This window comes from Pagrus major, chromosome 6 (assembly GCF_040436345.1).
Source record: "Pagrus major chromosome 6, Pma_NU_1.0".
In the NCBI taxonomy this organism is placed as follows: domain Eukaryota; kingdom Metazoa; phylum Chordata; class Actinopteri; order Spariformes; family Sparidae; genus Pagrus; species Pagrus major.
Window position 1 is genome coordinate 8,394,678 of NC_133220.1, and position 23,989 is coordinate 8,418,666.

At 37.3% G+C, this 23,989-nt stretch overlaps 6 protein-coding genes across 6 annotated transcripts; all 6 read left to right on the forward strand.

Moving 5' to 3' along the window:
- Positions 1-502: 502 nt before the first annotated feature.
- On the forward strand, positions 503-1,096 carry LOC140998653 (transcription factor HES-5-like). Its single transcript, XM_073468998.1, has 2 exons — positions 503-580; positions 694-1,096. The coding sequence occupies exons 1-2, from the start codon at positions 518-520 to the stop codon at positions 1,024-1,026; spliced, it is 396 nt and encodes a 131-aa protein (XP_073325099.1). The 5' UTR covers positions 503-517; the 3' UTR covers positions 1,027-1,096.
- Positions 1,097-4,789: 3,693 nt separating this feature from the next.
- LOC140998725 (transcription factor HES-4-like) lies at positions 4,790-5,447 on the forward strand. Its single transcript, XM_073469085.1, has 2 exons — positions 4,790-4,912; positions 5,026-5,447. The coding sequence occupies exons 1-2, from the start codon at positions 4,790-4,792 to the stop codon at positions 5,356-5,358; spliced, it is 456 nt and encodes a 151-aa protein (XP_073325186.1). The 3' UTR covers positions 5,359-5,447.
- Positions 5,448-9,044: 3,597 nt separating this feature from the next.
- On the forward strand, positions 9,045-9,610 carry LOC140998746 (transcription factor HES-4-like). The gene is made up of 2 exons (XM_073469111.1): positions 9,045-9,167; positions 9,281-9,610. Exons 1-2 carry the CDS (start codon positions 9,045-9,047, stop codon positions 9,608-9,610), a joined length of 453 nt encoding a protein of 150 aa, XP_073325212.1.
- A 3,815-nt stretch (positions 9,611-13,425) lies between these two features.
- On the forward strand, positions 13,426-14,083 carry LOC140998726 (transcription factor HES-4-like). Its single transcript, XM_073469086.1, has 2 exons — positions 13,426-13,548; positions 13,662-14,083. The coding sequence occupies exons 1-2, from the start codon at positions 13,426-13,428 to the stop codon at positions 13,992-13,994; spliced, it is 456 nt and encodes a 151-aa protein (XP_073325187.1). The 3' UTR covers positions 13,995-14,083.
- A 4,222-nt stretch (positions 14,084-18,305) lies between these two features.
- Positions 18,306-18,963, forward strand: LOC140998724 (transcription factor HES-4-like). The gene is made up of 2 exons (XM_073469084.1): positions 18,306-18,428; positions 18,542-18,963. Exons 1-2 carry the CDS (start codon positions 18,306-18,308, stop codon positions 18,872-18,874), a joined length of 456 nt encoding a protein of 151 aa, XP_073325185.1. The 3' UTR covers positions 18,875-18,963.
- Positions 18,964-22,405: 3,442 nt separating this feature from the next.
- On the forward strand, positions 22,406-23,006 carry LOC140998738 (transcription factor HES-4-like). The gene is made up of 2 exons (XM_073469101.1): positions 22,406-22,528; positions 22,642-23,006. The coding sequence occupies exons 1-2, from the start codon at positions 22,406-22,408 to the stop codon at positions 22,972-22,974; spliced, it is 456 nt and encodes a 151-aa protein (XP_073325202.1). The 3' UTR covers positions 22,975-23,006.
- The last annotated feature ends 983 nt before the right edge of the window (positions 23,007-23,989 follow it).

Consider the following 23,989-nt stretch of genomic DNA (forward strand, 5'->3'; position numbering starts at 1 on the left):
TAAATATATAATACCATGAACATCTGATGTTATCTGCAAGCACCATTTTTATTGTGATATAACATTAAAATAGTTGGGAAATACAAACAGAGCAACGTTGTAAACAGCTGACTGATTAGTTTACAAAGGATGTGAATAGGGGTGAAAATCATGGGCGTGTGCTCAGTCAAAGTCATTGATCCCAGCATCAGGCAGCAGATCTGCTCTCTCTACAGGGTCACCACTTTCCCAGATTCACACAGAGCTCTGTGAGTCTCTCTCCATCACCCCCCCAGTCCTCCACCTGTTCCCCTGAGATCTGACCATTGTCCCCATCTAATATGACCACTGAGCATATGGCAGCTGAGCACATGAATTTGTCTTGTTGGACTCTCTGATTGGCTACAAACTGTGAGAAACTTTACTCAGACCAAGACCCACACATTCATATGGAGATGTGGGACTATAAATAGGAGGGATGAAGCCAGTAGAGATCAGATTCTCTCTACAGAGACCTCTACAGCACAGAGATCCAGCCATGGCACCTACAATCACTGCAGCAATGACCAATTCTCAGGAGCATCTCACTCTGACCCACAAGGTAAATTCAAGATTCAACAACATTTAAATATTGTAAATGACAGCTTGTCTTTGTTCATGCTCACACTTGACTCCAGAATAAGTTGATTAACGATTTTCTTCTTCTTTCTGCAGCTCAGAAAGCCTCTGGTGGAGAAGTTACGCAGAGAGCGAATCAACAGCAGCATTGAGCAGCTCAAGTCTCTCCTGGGTCCAGACTTCCTCAAACAGCAGCCAGACTCCAAGCTGGAGAAAGCAGACATCCTGGAGATGACAGTTTGTGTCCTGAGACGACTGCAGCAGCAGCATCAACAGCAGAGAAGACTGCTGAACCACTTCAACAAGCTGCAGTCTTCCTCTGATAACAACCTGACAGAGGCTGACTTCTCTCCTCTGAGCTCCACAGTCCAGACCAGCATCACCAAAGACAAGAGTCCAGTCAACAGTGCCCTCTGGAGGCCGTGGTAGACACCTACACACTGGAGTTACTACCACACAAACTCACATGACCACATTGGTCAAAGATTACTGGACTCAATTCTTTGAAATTTGATGGACTTGTTCTTCTGTATGTACAGAAGGCTGTATTTTGTGTGTTTGTGTTTGTGCAAGATGACATTTCCTGAGGAAATGACAGCAACAATATCTTTCACGTTAAGAAGGAGAACATCTTGTCATGCATGTTGCATGAACAGCATCTGATTGCATCAGCAATTATTATTATACCTGCCTGTACTTCATGTGTTGGTAGTATATGCTATGATAACATTTGTTATCTTTTGATTGTTATTGATCATTTTGATCAGAAACTTTAACTGTCCTATTTATGGACATATTGTCATAATGAACTTTAATCTCTCTGATTAATCAAAACTGATCTGTTGTAAGATCCAAATGTTTATACTTTTTTATAAAAGTTTTGCTTAATGTCACAATTTTCCTGTGACACTTTTATGATTCACTTCACGACATGTATTGTTAAAATATAATACAATGGTGATATCTTTAACCTCTTGATTAGTAATGATCATTTTGATCCAAATTCTTAATTTGTCCTTTTTATGGACATTTTGTCATATTGGATTTATATCACTTTATGTGATTATTGAAAAATGATCTGTTTTAAGATCAATATGTTTATCTTTTTACCGTAAAAGGTTTGTTTAATGTCACACTGTCACAGTTTTCAAGTGACAAAGTTTTACATTTTGAGAGTCAACTTAATTTAGTGTTCATTCAGAACAATATGATCTGTTGTAAGGTCAGTTTTTACTATTTTATGTTTTGTTTACAAAATACAAATGTTTTGATCCATTTGAGATAAACTCTTTAAGGACAGTGAGGACTGTGTCCTCAAATATTGTAAATCGTTTGTCTTTTATAAAGACAACTGTTCCTTTACTCTCTCTGAGTACAGTGTGTCTTGTAGAAATCTACAAGTTGTTGTTGTGATGTATCATCACCTCTAGTTGGAGCTTTCTCACTTCATGTTGATGAATAAACAAACACTGCAAGCTGAAAACTGTGTGTCATTGAAATTTTTCTTTATAAGTGTCCTCATTATGATGAAAAATAGACTTTAACACATTTCTTCTGTTGACTTTTCCTCTTTTAACTGGTAGATTTCTCTACAGTCAATAAACCTTTGAAGGACGATTAAATTAAGCCCATTTAGTATTTGCCTATCTTAAGATACCAGTTTACTGTAAATCTAAGTACAATGACACTTCATTTGATGTCATTAATATGTCACTATCCATAACATGCATAAGACTAAGCATACAATTTGGTTCAATTAAGATATTTGACGAATAGGGATTATAAATGTCAAGTCATTCTGTTGGTATTTAGAAAGTGAAGTTATCAAAACAAGTGAGAAAAAGTACATTTCAAAGAGATTTTACGGCATCATTATGTTGAAGTAATTGTCAGTTTCCGTGTTTTAATGTAAAACATTTGAAGATAAGAATTTTTGTCTTCAAAGAGGTCAGACATTGTATCTAATGAGATGCATAATACGACACACTTCTATTGTTCCTCCAGTGAAAGCAGTGAAAAGACAAAGTGTGGGAAACCAGAGGAAACTCACTCACAGAGCCCTGTGGGACAATAGATCCAGACCTTTGCCCTGAAGAGACAGATTAAAAGAGGAGTGTGGCTCCAAAACTGAATCTTCAGAAACTATTTCCAATCATAAAAAACAATTTAACTTTTATCTCATGTTAAAATTCCCTTCACCAATTTGACATATATTGCCATTTCCTCAAATTAGGGCTGAACAAAGTCAAATGACTATTTGTCAATACAATGAATTAGGGAGATGGATGGTTATTTGTAATTGCTAATCAATGATATTTGTTGTGTTTGACTTCCATTTCAAGCAGTCTGACATTTTACTTTTGAAAACAAAACACAGGGAAAGTGAAACAAATTTCATTGTTGACACAACAGAGATCAGTGTTTTGTTAAAGAAATATGACTTAAACCAAGTGTCACATGTAGACCTCAGTGTATACAGTTTATTTTTACAAAAGCATTTAAATGTAATGGGTGATTTCTCTGCTGCTTTTCATTGATCCGAATTTTGACTTTTATCACTCTGAAAATAAATATTGATGAGCTGCAAATTGAAAAAAAAGAAAAAAGACAAAAATAATGACCTCGGGGAACAAGAAAGAATCCACATGAGTTATATTTGGACACGTGCCCGACTTTCTTTTAATGGGCAGAGTGTGGGAAAACTGTGGAGAACGGAGTTTAGCGTGATTAGCATCCTCAACCTCACCAGCACCAGCAGCAGCAGCAGACTATTCTCTAAAGGGATTTGGCACACTTCAGGAAACAGCTGCTCCAACCTCCCACCCTCATCTACAGAGCTGAAATATTATCCAGTTACTGATACAAAGGAACAACTATGATTGAATCATCTTAATGTTTGACAAGGATTGGATACTGGTCTGCTAAATCACTTGGGCTGATTCTTAATGTAAAATGTTCTAAATAATTTCAAACTTTATAAACTTTCAGAACCAGCCAATGGTGTTCTTTCCCTCCAGATGGTTGCTGACGTCAGGCCCTGTTTCTACTACAACACACGCCCGGTATCAGTCACAAAAGCTCCATTCAAAGTCCTTTTGTTGTTCATTGACCACAGCATTCAGGGAGTCAGTGTGGGAAACTGAGACCAACTTTCTACCCACACTGACTACAAGGCACAAGTCAGGAGAAAAGACAGTGATACATCTGGACAGCACAATGATTCTTGTTCTCAGGGTTTTTAAAATAACTTCAGCACATCATGAGGATCGCACTATTTTTAATAACCGAGAGACATGATTTTATAAAATACAGGATTTAATTAGAAAAACTAAATTTGTGTTTAACAAATAATGTGACTTTAAATTAAAGACAAAGTAAACAATAATATGGCACCTGCTATGTTTTCAGTCATGGCACAGATAAATCAGTTTGTTTTGTCCAAACAACAGTTCAAACTTCAAAAATGATTAAAAATACATTTTATTGAATTTTCGATCAATCGTCTGTTTCCGAAACTGATTGTTTCGAGCTGAACTTGTATAAACTCTGGGATGGATTAGTTTGCAACAAAACATCATATTTTATTCACTCTTCATATGTGTTTATGCAAAAATCTTAGTCTGGAAAGTAACTTGTAACTAAAGCTGTCAGTTATATAGTTATAGGAAAGTAAAACATATAATACTTTTCTCTGAGATGTAGTGAAGTAGAAGTAACAGTTGCTTGGAAAGAAGATACTCATGTACAGTACAAGCACTGTAAATTTGTACTTAAGGATAGGACCTGAGTCAGTGTACTTAATTTCATCCCACTGGTGGTAATATTTAAGTTATAATAAACTTTTGAGCCAAGATGCACTTAACTTTGTGTCTCCCACGTGTGCGATGGGATGATGAGCGTGTGCTCATTCAAAGTCATTGATCTCAGCATCAGGCATCAGATCTGCTCTCTCTACAGGGTCACCACTTTCCCAGATTCACACAGAGCTCTGTGAGTCTCTCTCCATCAACCCCCCCAGTCTTCCACCTGTTCCCCTGAGATATAACTATTGTCCTCACATCAATAAAACCATTTGGCGTGTGTAACCCTTTATTGTCTCACCAAGCTCTCTGATTGGCTAAGACTGTGAGAAACTTCAACCAGACCAAGACCCACACATTCATATGGAGATGTGGGACTATAAATAGGAGGGATGAAGCCAGCAGAGATCAGATTCTCTCTACAGAGACCTCTACAGCACAGAGATCCAGCCATGGCACCTACAATCACTGCAGCAATGACCAATTCTCAGGAGCATCTCACTCTGACCCACAAGGTAAATTCAAGATTCAACAACATTTAAATATTGTTAATGACAGGTTGTCTTTGTTCATGCTCACACTTGACTCCAGAATAAGTTGATTAATGATTTTCTTCTTCTTTCTGCAGCTCAGAAAGCCTCTGGTGGAGAAGTTACGCAGAGAGCGAATCAACAGCAGCATTGAGCAGCTCAAGTCTCTCCTGGGTCCAGACTTCCTCAAACAGCAGCCAGACTCCAAGCTGGAGAAAGCAGACATCCTGGAGATGACAGTTTGTGTCCTGAGACGACTGCAGCAGCAGCATCAACAGCAGAGAAGACTGCTGAACCACTTCAACAAGCTGCAGTCTTCCTCTGATAACAACCTGACAGAGGCTGACTTCTCTCCTCTGAGCTCCACAGTCCAGACCAGCATCACCAAAGACAAGAGTCCAGTCAACAGCGCCCTCTGGAGGCCGTGGTAGACACCTACACACTGGAGTTACTACCACACAAACTCACATGACCACATTGGTCAAAGATTACTGGACTCAATTCTTTGAAATTTGATGGACTTGTTCTTCTGTATGTACAGAAGGCTGTATTTTGTGTGTTTGTGTTTGTGCAAGATGACATTTCCTGAGGAAATGACAGCAACAATATCTTTCAAGTTAAGAAGGAGAACATCTTGTCATGCATGTTGCATGAACAACATCTGATTGCATCAGCAATTATTATTATACCTGCCTGTACTTCATGTGTTGGTAGTATATGCTATGATAACATTTGTTATCTCTTGATTGTTATTGATCATTTTGATCAGAAACTTTAACTGTCCTTTTTATGGACATATTGTCATAATGAACTTTAATCTCTCTGATTAATCAAAACTGATCTGTTGTAAGATCCAAATGTTTATACTTTTTTATAAAAGTTTATTTTACTGTCACAATTTTCCTGTGACACTTTTATGATTCACTTCACGACATATATTGTTAAAATATAATATGGTGATATCTGTAACCTCTTGATTAGTAATGATCATTTTGATCCAAATTCTTAATTTGTCCATTTTATGGACATTTTGTCATATTGGACTTATATCACTTTATGTGATTATTGAAAAATGATCTGTTTTAAGATCAATATGTTTATCTTTTTACTGTAAAAGGTTTGTTTAATGTCACACTGTCACAGTTTTCAAGTGACAAAGTTTTACATTTTGAGTCAACTTAATTTAGTGTTCATTCAGAACGATGTGATCTGTTTCAAGGTCAGTTTTTACTATTTTATGTTTTGTTTACAAAATACAAATGTTTTGATCCATTTGAGATAAACTCTTTAAGGACAGTGAGGACTGTGTCCTCAAATATTGTAAATCATTTGTCTTTTATAAAGACAGCTGTTCCTTTACTCTCTCTGAGTACAGTGTGTCTTGTAGAAATCTACAAGTTGTTGTTGTGATGTATCATCACCTCTAGTTGGAGCTTTCTCACTTCATGTTGATGAATAAACAAACACTGCAAGCTGAAAACTGTGTGCCATTGAAATTTTTCTTTATAAGTGTCCTCATTATGATGAAAAATAGACTTTAACACATTTCTTCTGTTGACTTTTCCTCTTTTAACTGGTAGATTTCTCTACAGTCAATAAACCTTTGAAGGACGATTAAATTAAGCCCATTTAGTATTTGCCTATCTTAAGATACCAGTTTACTGTAAATCTAAGTACAATGACACTTCATTTGATGTCATTAATATGTCACTATCCATAACATGCATAAGACTAAGCATACAATTTGGTTCAATTAAGATATTTGACGAATAGGGATTATAAATGTCAAGTCATTCTGTTGGTATTTAGAAAGTGAAGTTATCAAAACAAGTGAGAAAAAGTACATTTCAAAGAGATTTTACGGCATCATTATGTTGAAGTAATTGTCAGTTTCCGTGTTTTAATGTAAAACATTTGAAGATAAGAATTTTTGTCTTCAAAGAGGTCAGACATTGTATCTAATGAGATGCATAATACGACACACTTCTATTGTTCCTCTAGTGAAAGCAGTGAAAAGACAAAGTGTGGGAAACCAGAGGAAACTCACTCACAGAGCCCTGTGGGACAATAGGTCCAGACCTTTGCCCTGAAGGGACAGATTAAAAGAGGAGTGTGGCTCCAAAACTGAATCTTCAGAAACTATTTCCAATCATAAAAAACAATTTAACTTTTATCTCATGTTAAAATTCCCTCCACCAATTTGACATATATTGCCATTTCCTCAAATTAGGGTTGAACAAAGTCAAATGACTATTTGTCAATACAATGAATTAGGGAGATGGATGGTTATTTGTAATTGCTAATCAATGATATTTGTTGTGTTTGACTTCCATTTCAAGCCGTCTGACATTTTACTTTTGAAAACAAAACACAGGGAAAGTGAAACAAATTTCATCAATGACACAACAGAGATCAGTGTTTTGTTAAAGAAATATGACTAAAACCAAGTGTCACATGTAGACCTCAGTGTATACAGTTTTTTTTTTACAAAAGCATTTAAATGTAATGGGTGATTTCTCTGCTGCTTTTCATTGATCCGACTTTTGACTTTTATCACTGAAAATAAATATTGGTGAGCTGCAAATTGAAAAAAAGAAAAAAGACAAAAATAATGACCTCGGGGAACAAGAAAGAATCCACATGAGTTATATTTGGACACGTGCCCGACTTTCTTTAAATGGGCAGAGTGTGGGAAAACTGTGGAGAACGGAGTTTAGCATGATTAGCATCCTCAACCCCACCAGCACCAGCAGCAGCAGCAGCAGCAGACTATTCTCTAAAGGGATTTGGCACACTTCAGGAAACAGCTGCTCCAACCTCCCACCCTCATCTACAGAGCTGAAATATTATCCAGTTACTGATACAAAGGAACAACTATGATTGAATCATCTTAATGTTTGACAAGGATTGGATACTGGTCTGCTAAATCACTTGGGCTGATTCTTAATGTAAAATTTTCTAAATAATTTCAAACTTTACAAACTTTCAGAACCAGCCAATGGTGTTCTTTCCCTCCAGATGGTTGCTGACGTCAGGCCCTGTTTCTACTACAACACACACCCGGTATCAGTCACAAAAGCTCCATTCAAAGTCCTTTTGTTGTTCATTGACCACAGCATTCAGGGAGTCAGTGTGGGAAACTGAGACCAACTTTCTACCCACACTGACTACAAGGCACAAGTCAGGAGAAAAGACAGTGATACATCTGGACAGCACAATGATTCTTGTTCTCAGGGTTTTTAAAATAACTCTTCAGCACATCATGAGGATCGCACTATTTTTAATAACCAAGGGACATGATTTTATAAAAAACAGGATTTAATTCGAAAAACTAAATTTGTGTTTAACAAATAATGTGTTCAAACTTATAAAAATGAGTAAAAATAAATTAAATTAAAAATAAATTTCATTTCATTTTCAATTAATCAACTGTTTCCGAAACTGATTGTTTCGGGCTGAACTTGTATAAACTCTGGGGTGGTTTAATTTACAACAACACATCATATTTTATTCACTCTTCATATGTGATTATGCAAAAATCTTAATCTGGAAAGTAACTTGTAACTAAAGCTGTCAGTTATATAGTTATAGGAAAGTAAAACGTACCATACTTCTCTCTGAGATGTAGTGAAGTAGAAGTAACAGTTGCTTGGAAAGGAGATACTCAAGTACAGTACAAGCACTGTAAATTTGTACTTAAGGATAGGACCTGAGTAAATGTACTTAATTACATCCCACTGCTGGTAATATTTAAGTTATAATAAACTTTTGAGCCAAGACACACTTAACTTTGTGTCTCCCACGTGTGTGATGTGATGATGAGCGTGTGCTCATTCAAAGTCATTGATCCCAGCATCAGGCAGCAGATCTGCTCTCTCTACAGGGTCACCACTTTCCCAGATTCACACAGAGCTCTGTGAGTTTCTCTCCATCACCCCCCCAGTCCTCCACCTGTTCCCCTGAGATTTAACTATTGTCCTCACATTAATAAAACCATTTGGCGTGTGTAACCCTTTATTGTCTCACCAAGCTCTCTGATTGGCTGAGACTGTGAGAAACTTCAACCAGACCAAGACCCACACATTCATATGGAGATGTGGGACTATAAATAGGAGGGATGAAGCCAGCAGAGATCAGATTCTCTCTACAGAGAGCTCTACAGCACAGAGATCCAGCCATGGCACCTACAATCACTGCAGCAATGACCAATTCTCAGGAGCATCTCATTCTGACCCACAAGGTAAATTCAAGATTCAACAACATTTAAATATTGTTAATGACAGGTTGTCTTTGTTCATGCTCACACTTGACTCCAGAATAAGTTGATTAATGATTTTCTTCTTCTTTCTGCAGCTCAGAAAGCCTCTGGTGGAGAAGTTACGTAGAGAGCGAATCAACAGCAGCATTGAGCAGCTCAAGTCTCTCCTGGGTCCAGACTTCCTCAAACAGCAGCCAGACTCCAAGCTGGAGAAAGCAGACATCCTGGAGATGACAGTTTGTGTCCTGAGACGACTGCAGCAGCAGCATCAACAGAGAAGACTGCTGAACCACTTCAACAAACTGCAGTCTTCCTCTGATAACAACCTGACAGAGGCTGACTTCTCTCCTCTGAGCTCCACAGTCCAGACCAGCATCACCAAAGACAAGAGTCCAGTCAACAGCGCCCTCTGGAGGCCCTGGTAGACACCTACACACTGGAGTTACTACCACACAAACTCACATGACCACATTGGTCAAAGATTACTGGACTCAATTCTTTGAAATTTGATGGACTTGTTCTTCTGTATGTACAGAAGGCTGTATTTTGTGTGTTTGTGTTTGTGCAAGATGACATTTCCTGAGGAAATGACAGCAACAATATCTTTCAAGTTAAGAAAGAGAACATCTTGTCATGCATGTTGCATGAACAACATCTGATTGCATCAGCAATTATTATTATACCTGCCTGTACTTCATGTGTTGGTAGTATATGCTATGATAACATTTGTTATCTTTTGATTGTTATTGATCATTTTGATCAGAAGCCTTAACTGTCCTTTTTATGGACATATTGTCATAATGAACTTCAATCTCTCTGATTAATCAAAACTGATCTGTTGTAAGATCCAAATGTTTATACTTTTTTATAAAAGGTTATTTTACTGTCACAATTTTCCTGTGACACTTTTATGATTCACTTCACAACATGTATTGTTAAAATATAATACAATTGTGATATCTTTAACCTCTTGATTAGTGATGATCATTTTGATGCAAATTCTAAATTTGTCCTTTTTATGGACATTTTGTCATATTGGACTTACATCACTTTATGTGATTATTGAAAAATGATCTGTTTTAAGATCAATATGTTTATCTTTTTACTGTAAAAGGTTTGTTTGATGTCACACTGTCACAGTTTTTAGTGACAATGTAATTTTTACATTTTGAGAATCATTTACTTCAATGGTTATTAAGAACAATGTGATCTGTTTTAAGGTCAGTTTTTATTATCTTTTGTTTTGTTCACAAACTACAAATGTTTTGATCCATATGAGAAGAAAAAAACTATCTAAGGACAGTGAGGACTGTGTCCTCAAATATTGTAATATTGGACTTTTCCTCACTTTATGTGATTGTTGATAAATGATCTGTTTTAAGATCAATGTGTTTATCTTTTAACAGTAAAAGGTTTGTTTACTGTCACACTGTCACAGTTTTCAGTGACAATTTAAGAAAACACTTAATTTAGTGTTCGTTCAGAATGATGTGATCTGTTGTAAGGTCAGTTTTTACTATTTTATGTTTTGTTTCCAAACTACAAATGTTTTGATCCATTTGGGAAAATCTCTCAAAGGACAGTGAGGACTGTGTCCTCAAATATTGTAAATCGTTTGTCTTTTATAAAGACAGCTGTTCCTTTACTCTCTCTGAGTACAGTGTGTCTTGTAGAAATCTACAAGTTGTTGTTGTGATGCATCATCACCTCTAGATGGAGCTTTCTCACTTTATGTGGCTCATTGTGCCTTGTTGAATAAACAAACACTGCAAGCTGAAAATGTTGTCTCCTCATGTCATTGTGTGTCATGGTAACAATCTTTATGATGATGAAAGACAGACTTTATATAGTTATTTTGTCAACTTCACTCAGCTGATAGATGTCTACATCACTGTTCCTACATCTTACTGAAAACTCAAGATACATTTAAGCACCTAAATTAATTATTTCTCCATAACATACCTGTTTAAAGGAAATATGAACATAATAATGTGGTTCAATTACAATTTCTGATGAAAAGGGGTTAAAATGAACTCAAAGAAAACTAAAACCTTTCCAATACTGAGACAATTCAGCTGCAGCATCCTTTAGTGTCATTGTAAGTTTCTATTTTAAAGTTTAAAGTTAAGAATTTATCTCTTTAAAGACTTCAGACATTGTATCTAATGAGATGCATAATACGACACACTTCTATTGTTCCTCCAGTGAAAGCAGTGAAAGGACAAAGTGTGGGAAACCAGAGGAAACTCACTCACAGAGCCCTGTGGGACAATAGGTCCAGACCTTTGCCCTGAAGAGACAGATTAAAAGAGGAGTGTGGCTCCAAAACTGAATCTTCAGAATATGTTTCACATCACATGCAACATTTGAACTATTTTTCATGATGATAAAATCTCCTTTACCAATTTTACATGTATTGCCATTCACTAAAGTTTAGGTTAACACACTCACCAAAAGTGTTTCTGTCAGTTGAGTGAATTATGAAAATGGATTATTATGTAGAATCTAAAATTTAAGTTATTTGGATTGTTTATTTTCACTTATATTTGAGGCCTTATTACATTTTGCTTTTGACACTGGAAAAGAGAAAAATGTCTGGTGTAATATTGGGCTGACAGAGGTCGGTGTTATGTCGAAATATATGACAAAAACCAAGTAACACATGTTGTACTGAGTTAATGAAGTTTACTTTTACAAAATACATTTTCCAAGTATTAAAATGAAAGAGGTGATTTCTCTGCGTATGTGATTTTATATATATTTAAAATTTAATCTTGATAAGCTGTAAACTTCAAAAAGAAAAAGAAATAACACAATGCCCTCCAAGAGAGAGAAAATCCTCTCTCAAAAGTCATATCTAGACTTGGACACGTGCCCGACTTGCTTTTAATGGGCAGAGTGTGGGAAAACTGTGGAGAACCAAGTTTAGCGTGATTAGCATCCTCAACCCCACCACCAGCACCACCAGCAGCAGCAGACTATTCTCTAAAGGGATTTGGCACACTTCAGGAAACAGCTGCTCCAACCTCCCACTTTCATCTACAGAGCTGAAATATTATCCAGTTACTGATACAAAGGAACAACTATGATTGGATCATCAAACTGCATGACAAGCACTGGAAACTGACAAATTAATTTTCAAAATCAATTAAACTGGTTCTAATGTGATAAATATAATCAAAATTTCAAACTTTACAAACTTTCAGAACCAGCCAATGGTGTTCTTTCCCTCCAGATGGTTGCTGACGTCAGGCCCTGTTTCTACTACAACACACGCCCGGTATCAGTCACAAAAGCTCCATTCAAAGTCCTTTTGTTGTTCATTGACCACAGCATTCAGGGAGGGTGTGGGAAACTGAGACCAACTTTCTACCCACACTGACTACAAGGCACAAGTCAGGAGACAAGACAGTGATACATCTGGACAGCACAATGATTCTTGTTCTCAGGGTTTGGTTGTTTTTTCAAATGACTTCAGAATATATCTTGAGGATCACATACATTTAAATACCTGATAGAACTGACATTATAAAAATACATTAATTTTTTTGTTTTTAAATTCAAGAAAAAAAACAACGCATTTACTAAACGAACATTGAAATTGAATTATCAAGACCAAATAGATGATAATTGGCATGAATGGCACTTGCTATGTTTTAGGTTAGGACATAATAAAATCATTTATATGAAAAAAATCTATTTCCACTGATTATTTAATTCAAAAAATGATTTCATGTAAAAAAGAAATCTGAAAATTAATGAGTGACCAAAGCTGTCAATTATAGAAGAAAAAATACAAAATATTGCAGGTACTTATAATTTTAGAAAAGGACTGAAGGGAAAGGAATGTAATTACATCCCACTACTGGTAATATTTAAGTTAAAATAAACCCTTTAGCCGAAATGCAACTAACTGTCTATCTCCCACGTGTGTGATGGGATGATGAGCGTGTGCTCATTCAAAGTCATTGATCCCAGCATCAGGCAGCAGATCTGCTCTCTACAGGGTCACCACTTTCCCAGATTCATACAGAGCTCTGTGAGTCTCTCTCCATCACCCCCACAGTCCTCCACCTGTTCCCCTGAGATATAACTATTGTCCTCACATTACTATAACCATTCGGCGTGTGTAACTCTTTATTGTCTCACCAAGCTCTCTGATTGGCTGAGACTGTGAGAAACTTCAACCAGACCAAGACCCACACATTCATATGGAGATGTAGGACTATAAATAGGAGGGATGAAGCCAGCAGAGATCAGATTCTCTCTACAGAGACCTCTACAGCACAGAGATCCAGCCATGGCACCTACAATCACTGCAGCAATGACCACTTCTCAGGAGCATCTCACTCTGACCCACAAGGTAAATTCAAGATTCAACAACATTTAAATATTGTTAATGACAGGTTGTCTTTGTTCGTGCTCACACTTGACTCCAGAATAAGTTGATTAACGATTTTCTTCTTCTTTCTGCAGCTCAGAAAGCCTCTGGTGGAGAAGTTACGCAGAGAGCGAATCAACAGCAGCATTGAGCAGCTCAAGTCTCTCCTGGGTCCAGACTTCCTCAAACAGCAGCCAGACTCCAAGCTGGAGAAAGCAGACATCCTGGAGATGACAGTTTGTGTCCTGAGACAACTGCAGCAGCAGCATCAACAGCAGAGAAGACTGCTGAACCACTTCAACAAGCTGCAGTCTTCCTCTGATAACAACCTGACAGAGGCTGACTTCTCTCCTCTGAGCTCCACAGTCCAGACCAGCATCACCAAAGACAAGAGTCCAGTCAACAGCGCCCTCTGGAGGCCGTGGTAGACACCTACACACTGGAGTTACTACCACACAAACTCACATGACCACATTGGTCAAAGATTACTGGACTCAATTCTTTGAAATTTGATGGACTTGTTCTTCTGTATGTACAGAAGGCTGTATTTTGTGTGTTTGTGTTTGTGCAAGATGACATTTCCTGAGGAAATGGCAGCAACAATATCTTTCAAGTTAAGAAAGAGAACATCTTGTCATGCATGTTGCATGAACAACATCTGATTGCATCAGCAATCATTATTATACCTGCCTGTACTTCATGTGTTGGTAGTATATGCTATGATAACATGTGTTATCTTTTGATTGTTATTGATCATTTTGATCAGAAACTTTAACTGTCCTTTTTATGGACATATTGTCATAATGAACTTTAATCTCTCTGATTAATCAAAACTGATCTGTTGTAAGATCCAAATGTTTATACTTTTTTATAAAAGTTTTGCTCAATGTCACAATTTTCCTGTGACACTTTTATGAGTCACTTCACAACATGTATTAGTAAAACATAATACAGTAGTGATATCTTTAACCTCTTGATTAGTAATGATCATTTTGATCCAAACTCTTAATTTGTCGTTTTTATGGACATTTTTTCATATTGGACTTACTTATTGAAAAATGATCTGTTTTAAGATCAGTATGTTTATCTTTTTACTGTAAAAGGTTTGGTTGATGTCACACTGTCACAGTTTTCAGTGACAATGTAATTTTCACATTTGGGGATAAATTCACTTCAATGATTATTAAGAACAATGTGATCTGTTGTAAGGTCAGTTTTTATGTTTTGTTTCCAAACTACAAATGTTTTCATCCATTTGGGAAAACTCTCAAAGGACAGTGAGGACTGTGTCCTCAAATATTGTAAATCGTTTGTCTTTTATAAAGACAGCTGTTCCTTTACTCTCTCTGAGTACAGTGTGTCTTGTAGAAATCTACAAGTTGTTGTTGTGATGTATCATCACCTCTAGATGGAGCTTTCTCACTTCATGTGGCTCATTGTGCCTTGTTGAATAAACAAACACTGCAAGCTGAACTTCTTTTGTTCTCATTGTCATTGTGTATGTTATGATTATCCTCTTTATGATGATGAAAGAGACTTTATACATTGTCTTCACTGACAGAGGCCTCCATCATTATTCCTACATTTGATTGACAAAATCAAGATAATCTATCATATATAGTACTTATTTATCCATAACAAATATATGTTTACATGTAAACTCAGAATCATATTTTTTTTAATGATTTTCAATTAAGGTGTTTGAAGAGTGATTATTAATGTTTTGTCCCTCTGTTCTCATGGAGTAAGTTAAGTCATCAAACTAAACAAGAAAATAATCTGAATTCAAAGACACTTTTGCTGAAACATCCTTTTGGTATCAACAAAAATGTTGAGGTGTTTTAATGTAAACGTTTGAAGTTAACCATTGCCCTCTTAAAAGAGGTCAGACATTGGATCTAATGAGATGCATAATACGACACACTTCTATTGTTCCTCCAGTGAAAGGACAGAGTGTGGGAAACCAGAGGAAACTCACTCACAGAGTCCTGTGGGACAATAGATCCAGACCTTTGCCCTGAAGGGACAGATTAAAAGAGGAGTGAGGCTCTTAAAGATGGAATTTGTTTTCAGTCAGGACGTTTGTGTCACTGTTCCTCTAATATGAATCAGCAGTTACATTTTTCAGAAGACTGTTTTTGCATCTAGTAGCAACAAACATTTTTAACGTTTGGTGTTTGAAGAAGTTTCTTCCAGTTACATTATTTCAGTTCACCTTTTAAAACATATCTAAACACGACTATGTGGTAAATGTCACTTATAACTTATAATTTGTCTTAAATCCAGTTCCATTATAGCAGGTAAAGCACATCCTGACAGCTTGGAGTATTGCTGTCAGATACTGTTCCCCCTCTGTTCCATAGGAAAGGAGGCTCACACATCTTTCAAATTCATACTGCTGTATTCTTTCCCCACAACAGATAAGTCCTGTGATTTTCAGGCTGATATAATTAAATTTGACCATTTACAACAGGGGGAACGCATCCTGACAGCTTGGAGTATTACTGTCAGATACTGTTCCCCCTCTGTTCAATATGAAAGGACGCTCACACATCTTTCAAATTCATACTGCTGACTTCTTTCCCCGCAACAGATAAGTCCTGTGATTTTCAGGCTGATATAATTAAATTTGACCATTTACAACAGGGGGAACGCATCCTGACAGCTTGGAGTATTACTGTCAGATACTGTTCCCCCTCTGTTAGGAAAGGAGGCTCACACATCTTTCAAATTCATACTCCTGACTTCTTTCCAGTCATTTTGGACGGGGGCGGGACTAGGGGAAACAAATCTTGATGAGGAAACAGAGCTCGATACAACACCGGCACGGGGTAGGCGTAAACATGTGAAGTCTTGTGAAGCACAAAGTTGGGCTGTGTCTTCTCCCGGGCAAAAGCCACGTCAGCTAAGCTCCTCGGCGACCTTTTCGTAGAAAATACCATCTTTCACAGTCCCCGTGATCTGGTTGTTAATGATTCTCTCGGCTGTGATGGTTAGCATCTCCCGGATCTCAGCGGCTTTCCAGTTGCTCATCTTGACGTCCGCGGATGAAGTGATGAACTGACTGCTGTGATCAGCTGTTTCCTGCTTTTAAAACTCCCGGCTGTGGCTCGCACAACAGTGCAAGTCTTCGACACCTCCGCCCATGTCACGCAATTGCCAGCACATTGACGCCTTGGATTTACATAGAAATGGAGGCGGCAAAACGTGTACCCTCCGAGGCGTCATATTGGCGGACCAAAACAGACCCCCAATATATTTTACCAAAATTTTTACCAAACATGGATCTGCTTCCTGTCACATTAACTATCAACTAAGTGGATAAAGTTGCACATTCAGACGATCTGCTCAGAAATTCATAGCACAGCCAAATGCACCAATCTCAGATTTACTTTTCTGTTTTTTTAATATATATATATATGACGTATCAATGTCTCTGAAATGTACAAAAAAAAAGGAAAGGAAAAAATAGTATTAATATAATATTTTAGTGCCCACTTTTTAACTTAAATCATTTGACATTGTGGGTTCTCACAATGTTTTTGTCTAACAGGTAGATCAAAAGTATGGCCATTAGTAGAAGGCATGTGCCAACATGCCTTTTTTCTGCTAGTGGACGGAGTGTGGGAAAGCTCTGGAGGGCAGCGTTCAGTGTGAATGACATTCATCCCACCAGCAACCCAGGAATTCTCCAAAGAGATTTGGCACACTTCAGGAAACAGCTGCCCCCCAGGAAACCTCCCACCCTCATGTGCAGAGCAGAAATTCTGATCCAGTTGATGGTCAGTAATGAGACATGGTCATGTCTGGAGGTTCAAAATGTGTCATGATGGTTGGAAACTGGAAATATGACATAATAAAACATTTTGGTGAAACTTCATGACTCATTTTTCATCAAAATTTCAAATTTTACAAACTGTCAGAGTCAGCCAATGGTGTGCTTTCCCTCCAGATGGCTGGTGATGTCAGCCTCTGTTTCTATAACAACACATAGCCAGCATCTGTCACTTAAGTCTCTTTGTGGTTCATTGACCATACAGGGAGTCAGTGTGGGAAACTGAGCTCTACTTGTTACTCACACCGACTACAAGGCACGTGTCTAAAGACTGCATCTGGACAGCTGCATGATTATTGTGTTGAGTTTAAGTGCTTGAACACTTCACAAACATTTAACAAACAGTATGCTAATATCTTTTAGAACTGCTCTAATAATCTTGTTATTTCATTTTTCACCAAACATTGATCAAGGTAAAAAAAAAAAAATTATCTTATGATATCAAATAAAAGTTCAGGGAGGTTCACATGTTGCATTTTAGGTTTTAGATCATTAAAAGCACCCCAAAAGAAAATAATACTTTTGATGTTCATGTTTTATCAGATTATGTAACTTTTACATTAATTTATTATTAAATGTTATCTTCTCACACATGTGATGTAATAATCAGCATGTGCTCAGTCAAAGTCATTGATCCCAGCATCAGGCAGCAGATCTGCTCTCTCTACAGGGTCACCACTTTCCCAGATTCACACAGAGCTCTGTGGGTCTCTCTCCATCACCCCCCCAGTCCTCCATCTGTTCCCCTGAGATTTAACCATTGTCCTCACATCAATAAAACCATTCGGCGTGTGTAACCCTTTATTGTCTCACCAAGCTCTCTGATTGGCTGAGACTGTGAGAAACTTCAACCAGACCAAGACCCACACATTCATATGGAGATGTGGGACTATAAATAGGAGGGATGAAGCCAGCAGAGATCAGATTCTCTCTACAGAGACCTCTACAGCACAGAGATCCAGCCATGGCACCTACAATCACTGCAGCAATGACCACTTCTCAGGAGCATCTCACTCTGACCCACAAGGTAAATTCAAGATTCAACAACATTTAAATATTGTTAATGACAGGTTGTCTTTGTTCATGCTCACGCTTGACTGCAGAATAAGTTGATTAACGATTTTCTTCTTCTTTCTGCAGCTCAGAAAGCCTCTGGTGGAGAAGTTACGCAGAGAGCGAATCAACAGCAGCATTGAGCAGCTCAAGTCTCTCCTGGGTCCAGACTTCCTCAAACAGCAGCCAGACTCCAAGCTGGAGAAAGCAGACATCCTGGAGATGACAGTTTGTGTCCTGAGACGACTGCAGCAGCAGCATCAACAGCAGAGAAGACTGCTGAACCACTTCAACAAGCTGCAGTCTTCCTCTGATAACAACCTGACAGAGGCTGACTTCTCTCCTCTGAGCTCCACAGTCCAGACCAGCATCACCAAAGACAAGAGTCCAGTCAACAGCGCCCTCTGGAGGCCGTGGTAGACACCTACACACTGGAGTTACTACCACACAAACTCACATGACCACATTGGTCAAAGATTACTGGACTCAATTCTTTGAAATTTGATGGACTTGTTCTTCTGTATGTACAGAAGGCTGTATTTTGTGTGTTTGTGTTTGTGCAAGATGACATTTCCTGAGGAAATGACAGCAACAATATCTTTCAAGTTAAGAAAGAGAACATCTTGTCATGCATGTTGCATGAACAACATCTGATTGCATCAGCAATCATTATTATGCCTTACTGTACTTCATGTGTTGGTAGTATATGCTATGATAACATTTGTTATCTTTTGATTGTTATTGATCATTTTGATCATAAAACTTTAACTGTCCTTTTTATGGACATATTGTCATAATGAACTTTAATCTCTCTGATTAATCAAAACTGATCTGTTGTAAGATCCAAATGTTTATACTTTTTTCTAAAAGGTTATTTTACTGTCACAATTTTCCTGTGACACTTTTATGATTCACTTCAAGGCTTGTATTGTTAAAATATAATACAATGGTGATATATGTAACCTCTTGATTAGTAATGATCATTTTGATCCAAATTCTTAATTTGTCCTTTTTATGGACATTTTTTTATATTGGACTTATATCACTTTATGTGATTATTGAAAAATGATCTGTTTTAAGATCAATATGTTTATCTTTTTACTGTAAAAGGTTTGTTTAATGTCACACTGTCACAGTTTTCAAGTGACAAAGTTTTACATTTTGAGAGTCAACTTAATTTAGTGTTCATTCAGAACAATGTGATCTGTTGTAAGGTCAGTTTTGACTATTTTATGTTTTGTTTACAAACTACAAATGTTTTGATCCATTTGAGAAAATCCCTCAAAGGACAGTGAGGACTGTGTCCTCAAATATTGTAAATCATTTGTCTTTTATAAAGACAGCTGTTCCTTTACTCTCTCTGAGTACAGTGTGTCTTGTAGAAATCTACAAGTTGTTGTTGTGATGTATCATCACCTCTAGATGGAGCTTTCTTATTTTATGAGGCTCATTGTGCCCAGTTGAATAAACAAACACTGCAAGCTGAATTTTTTTGTGTTCTCGTGTCATTGTGTGTCATGGTTACCCTCCTTATGATGATGAAAGAAGACTTTACGCATATATTTTCATTTTAACTTCATTGATGGAGGTCTCCATCATTGTTCGCATCTTTGTTTAACAAAATCAAGGTAAAATTTAGCATATACGGTAATTATTGATCCATAACTTTCAAGTATTTCAATTATCAATCATTTTGAATTAAGGTGTTTGAGGAAAATGGATTATCAATGTTATGTCACTGTTCTTATGGAGTAAGTACATTCATCAAACTAAATAAGAGAGAAAACAACAATTTAATGACAATTTCACTGAAACATTCTTTTAGTAACAACTGTGAGGTTCAGGTGTTTAAATGCAGAAAGTTGAAAGTTAACCATTTACCTCTTTAAAGATGTCAGACATTGTATCTAATGAGATGCATAATACGACACACTTCTATTGTTCCTCCAGTGAAAGCAGTGAAAGCACAGAGTGTGGGAAACCAGAGGAAACTCACTCACAGAGGCTTGTGGGACAATAGGTCCAGACCTTTGCCCTGAAGAGACAGATTAAAAGAGGAGTGAGGCTCTTAAAGATGGAATTTGTTTTCAGTCTGTCAAAGGACCTTTTTTCTCCAATATAAATCAGCAGTTACATTTTTCAGAACACTGTTTTTTGTTTTTAACGGAAACAAAAATGTTTAGCCTTTGATGTTTGAAAAAGTTTCTCCCAGTAATATAATTTCAATTAACCTTTTTAACATATATACCATGACAATGTGGTAAATGTCACTTAATGCAATGGTTATCAGAACTAAACCTTATGATATTCAGTTGTTGAACAGTAAACACCTGAAACAGAATCACTACCTCACATAGTTTGTATGCTAAGAGGATGTTTGATAAAGAGACATATCTTGACAACTAAGCTATAAGGAACATTTGGAGCAAGCCAGAACTGACATTGCAGGACAATTTAAGACCATTTTTAAGATTATCTTTCAGATTATTTTTCATATTAGCAAGTGAAGTCAATATTTGCACAACTGTGTATCCAACAGCCACTTCCTGTAATATTAAGGTTAACTATTACCTGAGTAGGAAAAAATTCATAATCAGATGATCTGACTGGATGTTCACGCCCTGACACATTGCACAAACATTAGATTTCACAATTTTACAATATAAATAAATGACATGTCTCTAAAATGTGGAAAGAGCAATATACATGTTTGAATAAAAGTAAAGTGCCCACTTTATAAGTGAAATGTTTTGCCTGAAATAGTTTTTCATAAGGGGGGACCCACAATTTCTGTGTCAACCAGAAGGATCCTCAAAATGTCCATTAGAAGAAGGCATGTACCAACATGCTTATTTTCTGCTAATGGACGGAGTGTTGGAAAGCTCTGGAGGGCAGCGTTCAGTGTGAATGACATTCATCCAACAGCAGCCCAGGAATTCTCCAAAGAGATTTGGCACACTTCAGGAAACAGCTGCCCCCCAGGAAACCTCCCACCCTCATGTGCAGAGCAGAAATTTTGATCCAGTTGATGGTCAGTAATGAGACATGGTCATGACTGGAAGTTCAAAATGTGTCACGATGGTTGGAAACTGGAAATATAGGAAAACAATCAGACACTAAAACACATTTCTTTCACTGAAATTTCAAATTTTACAAACTGTCAGAGTCAGCCAATGGTGTGCTTTCCCTCCAGATGATGTCAGCCTCTGTTTCTATAACAACACACAGCCAGCATCTGTCACTTAAGTCTCTTTGTGGTTCATTGACCATACAGGGAGTCAGTGTGGGAAACTGAGCTCTACTTGTTACTCACACCGACTAAAAGGCACGTGTCAAAAGACTCTACATCTGGACAGCTGCATGATTATTGTGTTGAGTTGATTATAACACTGGTCTCTAACAACTTATAGTACTGTTTTGAAAAGTTGTGTATTTGCGATCATGCATAACAGAAGACATATTGACCAGGTTAAATATAAAAATGACAATATATAGATATATAAATTATAAATTAAGATAGACAGATTTACCTGCTGCATGACAGGTTTTGACTCAAATAAGCCCTTGACAAAAAGAGAACACTTACTTTTTATATTTCCTTGATTATAAGATGACACCATGAATGTTATTCCACCACGTGTGTGATGGGATGAAGAGCGTGTGCTCAGTCAAAGTCATTGATCCCAGCATCAGGCAGCAGATCTGCTCTCTCTAGAGGGTCACCATTTTCCCAGATTCACACAGAGCTCTGTGAGTCTCTCTCTATCACCCCCCCAGTCCTCCACCTGTTCCCCTGAAATCTGACCATTGTCCCCCAGGCATTAACAGCATTCAGCGTGTGTAATCCTTTGTTGTCTCACCAAGCTCTCTGATTGGTTGAGACTGTGAGAAACTCCACTCAGACCAAGACCCACACATTCATATGGAGATGTAGGACTATATATAGGAGGGATGAAGCCAGCAGAGATCAGATTCTCTCTACAGAGACCTCTACAGCACAGAGATCCAGCCATGGCACCTACAATCACTGCAGCAATGACCAATTCTCAGGAGCATCTCACTCTGACCCACAAGGTAAATTCAAGATTCAACAACAATTAAATATTGTTAATGACAGGTTGTCTTTGTTCATGCTCACACTTGACTCCAGAATAAGTTGATTAACGATTTTCTTCTTCTTTCTGCAGCTCAGAAAGCCTCTGGTGGAGAAGTTACGCAGAGAGCGAATCAACAGCAGCATTGAGCAGCTCAAGTCTCTCCTGGGTCCAGACTTCCTCAAACAGCAGCCAGACTCCAAGCTGGAGAAAGCAGACATCCTGGAGATGACAGTTTGTGTCCTGAGACAACTGCAGCAGCAGCATCAACAGCAGAGAAGACTGCTGAACCACTTCAACAAGCTGCAGTCTTCCTCTGATAACAACCTGACAGAGGCTGACTTCTCTCCTCTGAGCTCCACAGTCCAGACCAGCATCACCAAAGACAAGAGTCCAGTCAACAGCGCCCTCTGGAGGCCGTGGTAGACACCTACACACTGGAGTTACTACCACACAAACTCACATGACCACATTGGTCAAAGATTACTGGACTCAATTCTTGAAATTTGATGGACTTGTTCTTCTGTATGTACAGAAGGCTGTATTTTGTGTGTTTGTGTTTGTGCAAGATGACATTTCCTGAGGAAATGACAGCAACAATATCTTTCAAGTTGAGAAGGAGAACATCTTGTCATGCATGTTGCATGAACAACATCTGATTGCATCAGCAATTATTATTATACCTCACTGTACTTCATGTGTTGGTAGTATATGCTATGATAACATTTGTTATCTTTTGATTGTTATTGATCATTTTGATCAGAAACCTTAACTGTCCTTTTTATGGACATATTGTCATAATGAACTTTAATCGCTCTGATTAATCAAAACTGATCTGTTGTAAGATCCAAATGTTTATACTTTTTTCTAGAAGTTTTGCTCAATGTCACAATTTTCCTGTGACACTTTTATGATTCACTTCACGACATGTATTAGTAAAACATAATACAGTAGTGATATCTTTAACCTCTTGATTAGTAATGATCATTTTGATCCAAATTCTAAATTTGTCCTTTTTATGGACATTTTCTCATTATAAACCTTCGCTTCACTCATTGTGATTATTGAAAAATGATCTGTTTTAAGATCAATATGTTTATCTTTTTACTGTAAAAGGTTTGTTTACTGTCACACTTTTCAGTGACAATTTAAATTTTAACAATTTGAGAAAAAAAACGTAATTATTGTTCATTTAGAATGATGTGATCTGTTGTTAGGTCAGTTTTGACTATTTTATGTTTTGTGTGCAAACTACAAATGTTTTGATCCATTTGAGAAAATTTCTCAAAGGACAGTGAGGACTGTGTCCTCAAATATTGTAAATCGTTCGTCTTTTATAAAGACAGCTGTTCCTTTACTCTCTCTGAGTACAGTGTGTCTTGTAGAAATCTACAAGTTGTTGTTGTGATGTATCATCACCTCTAGATGGAGCTTTCTCACT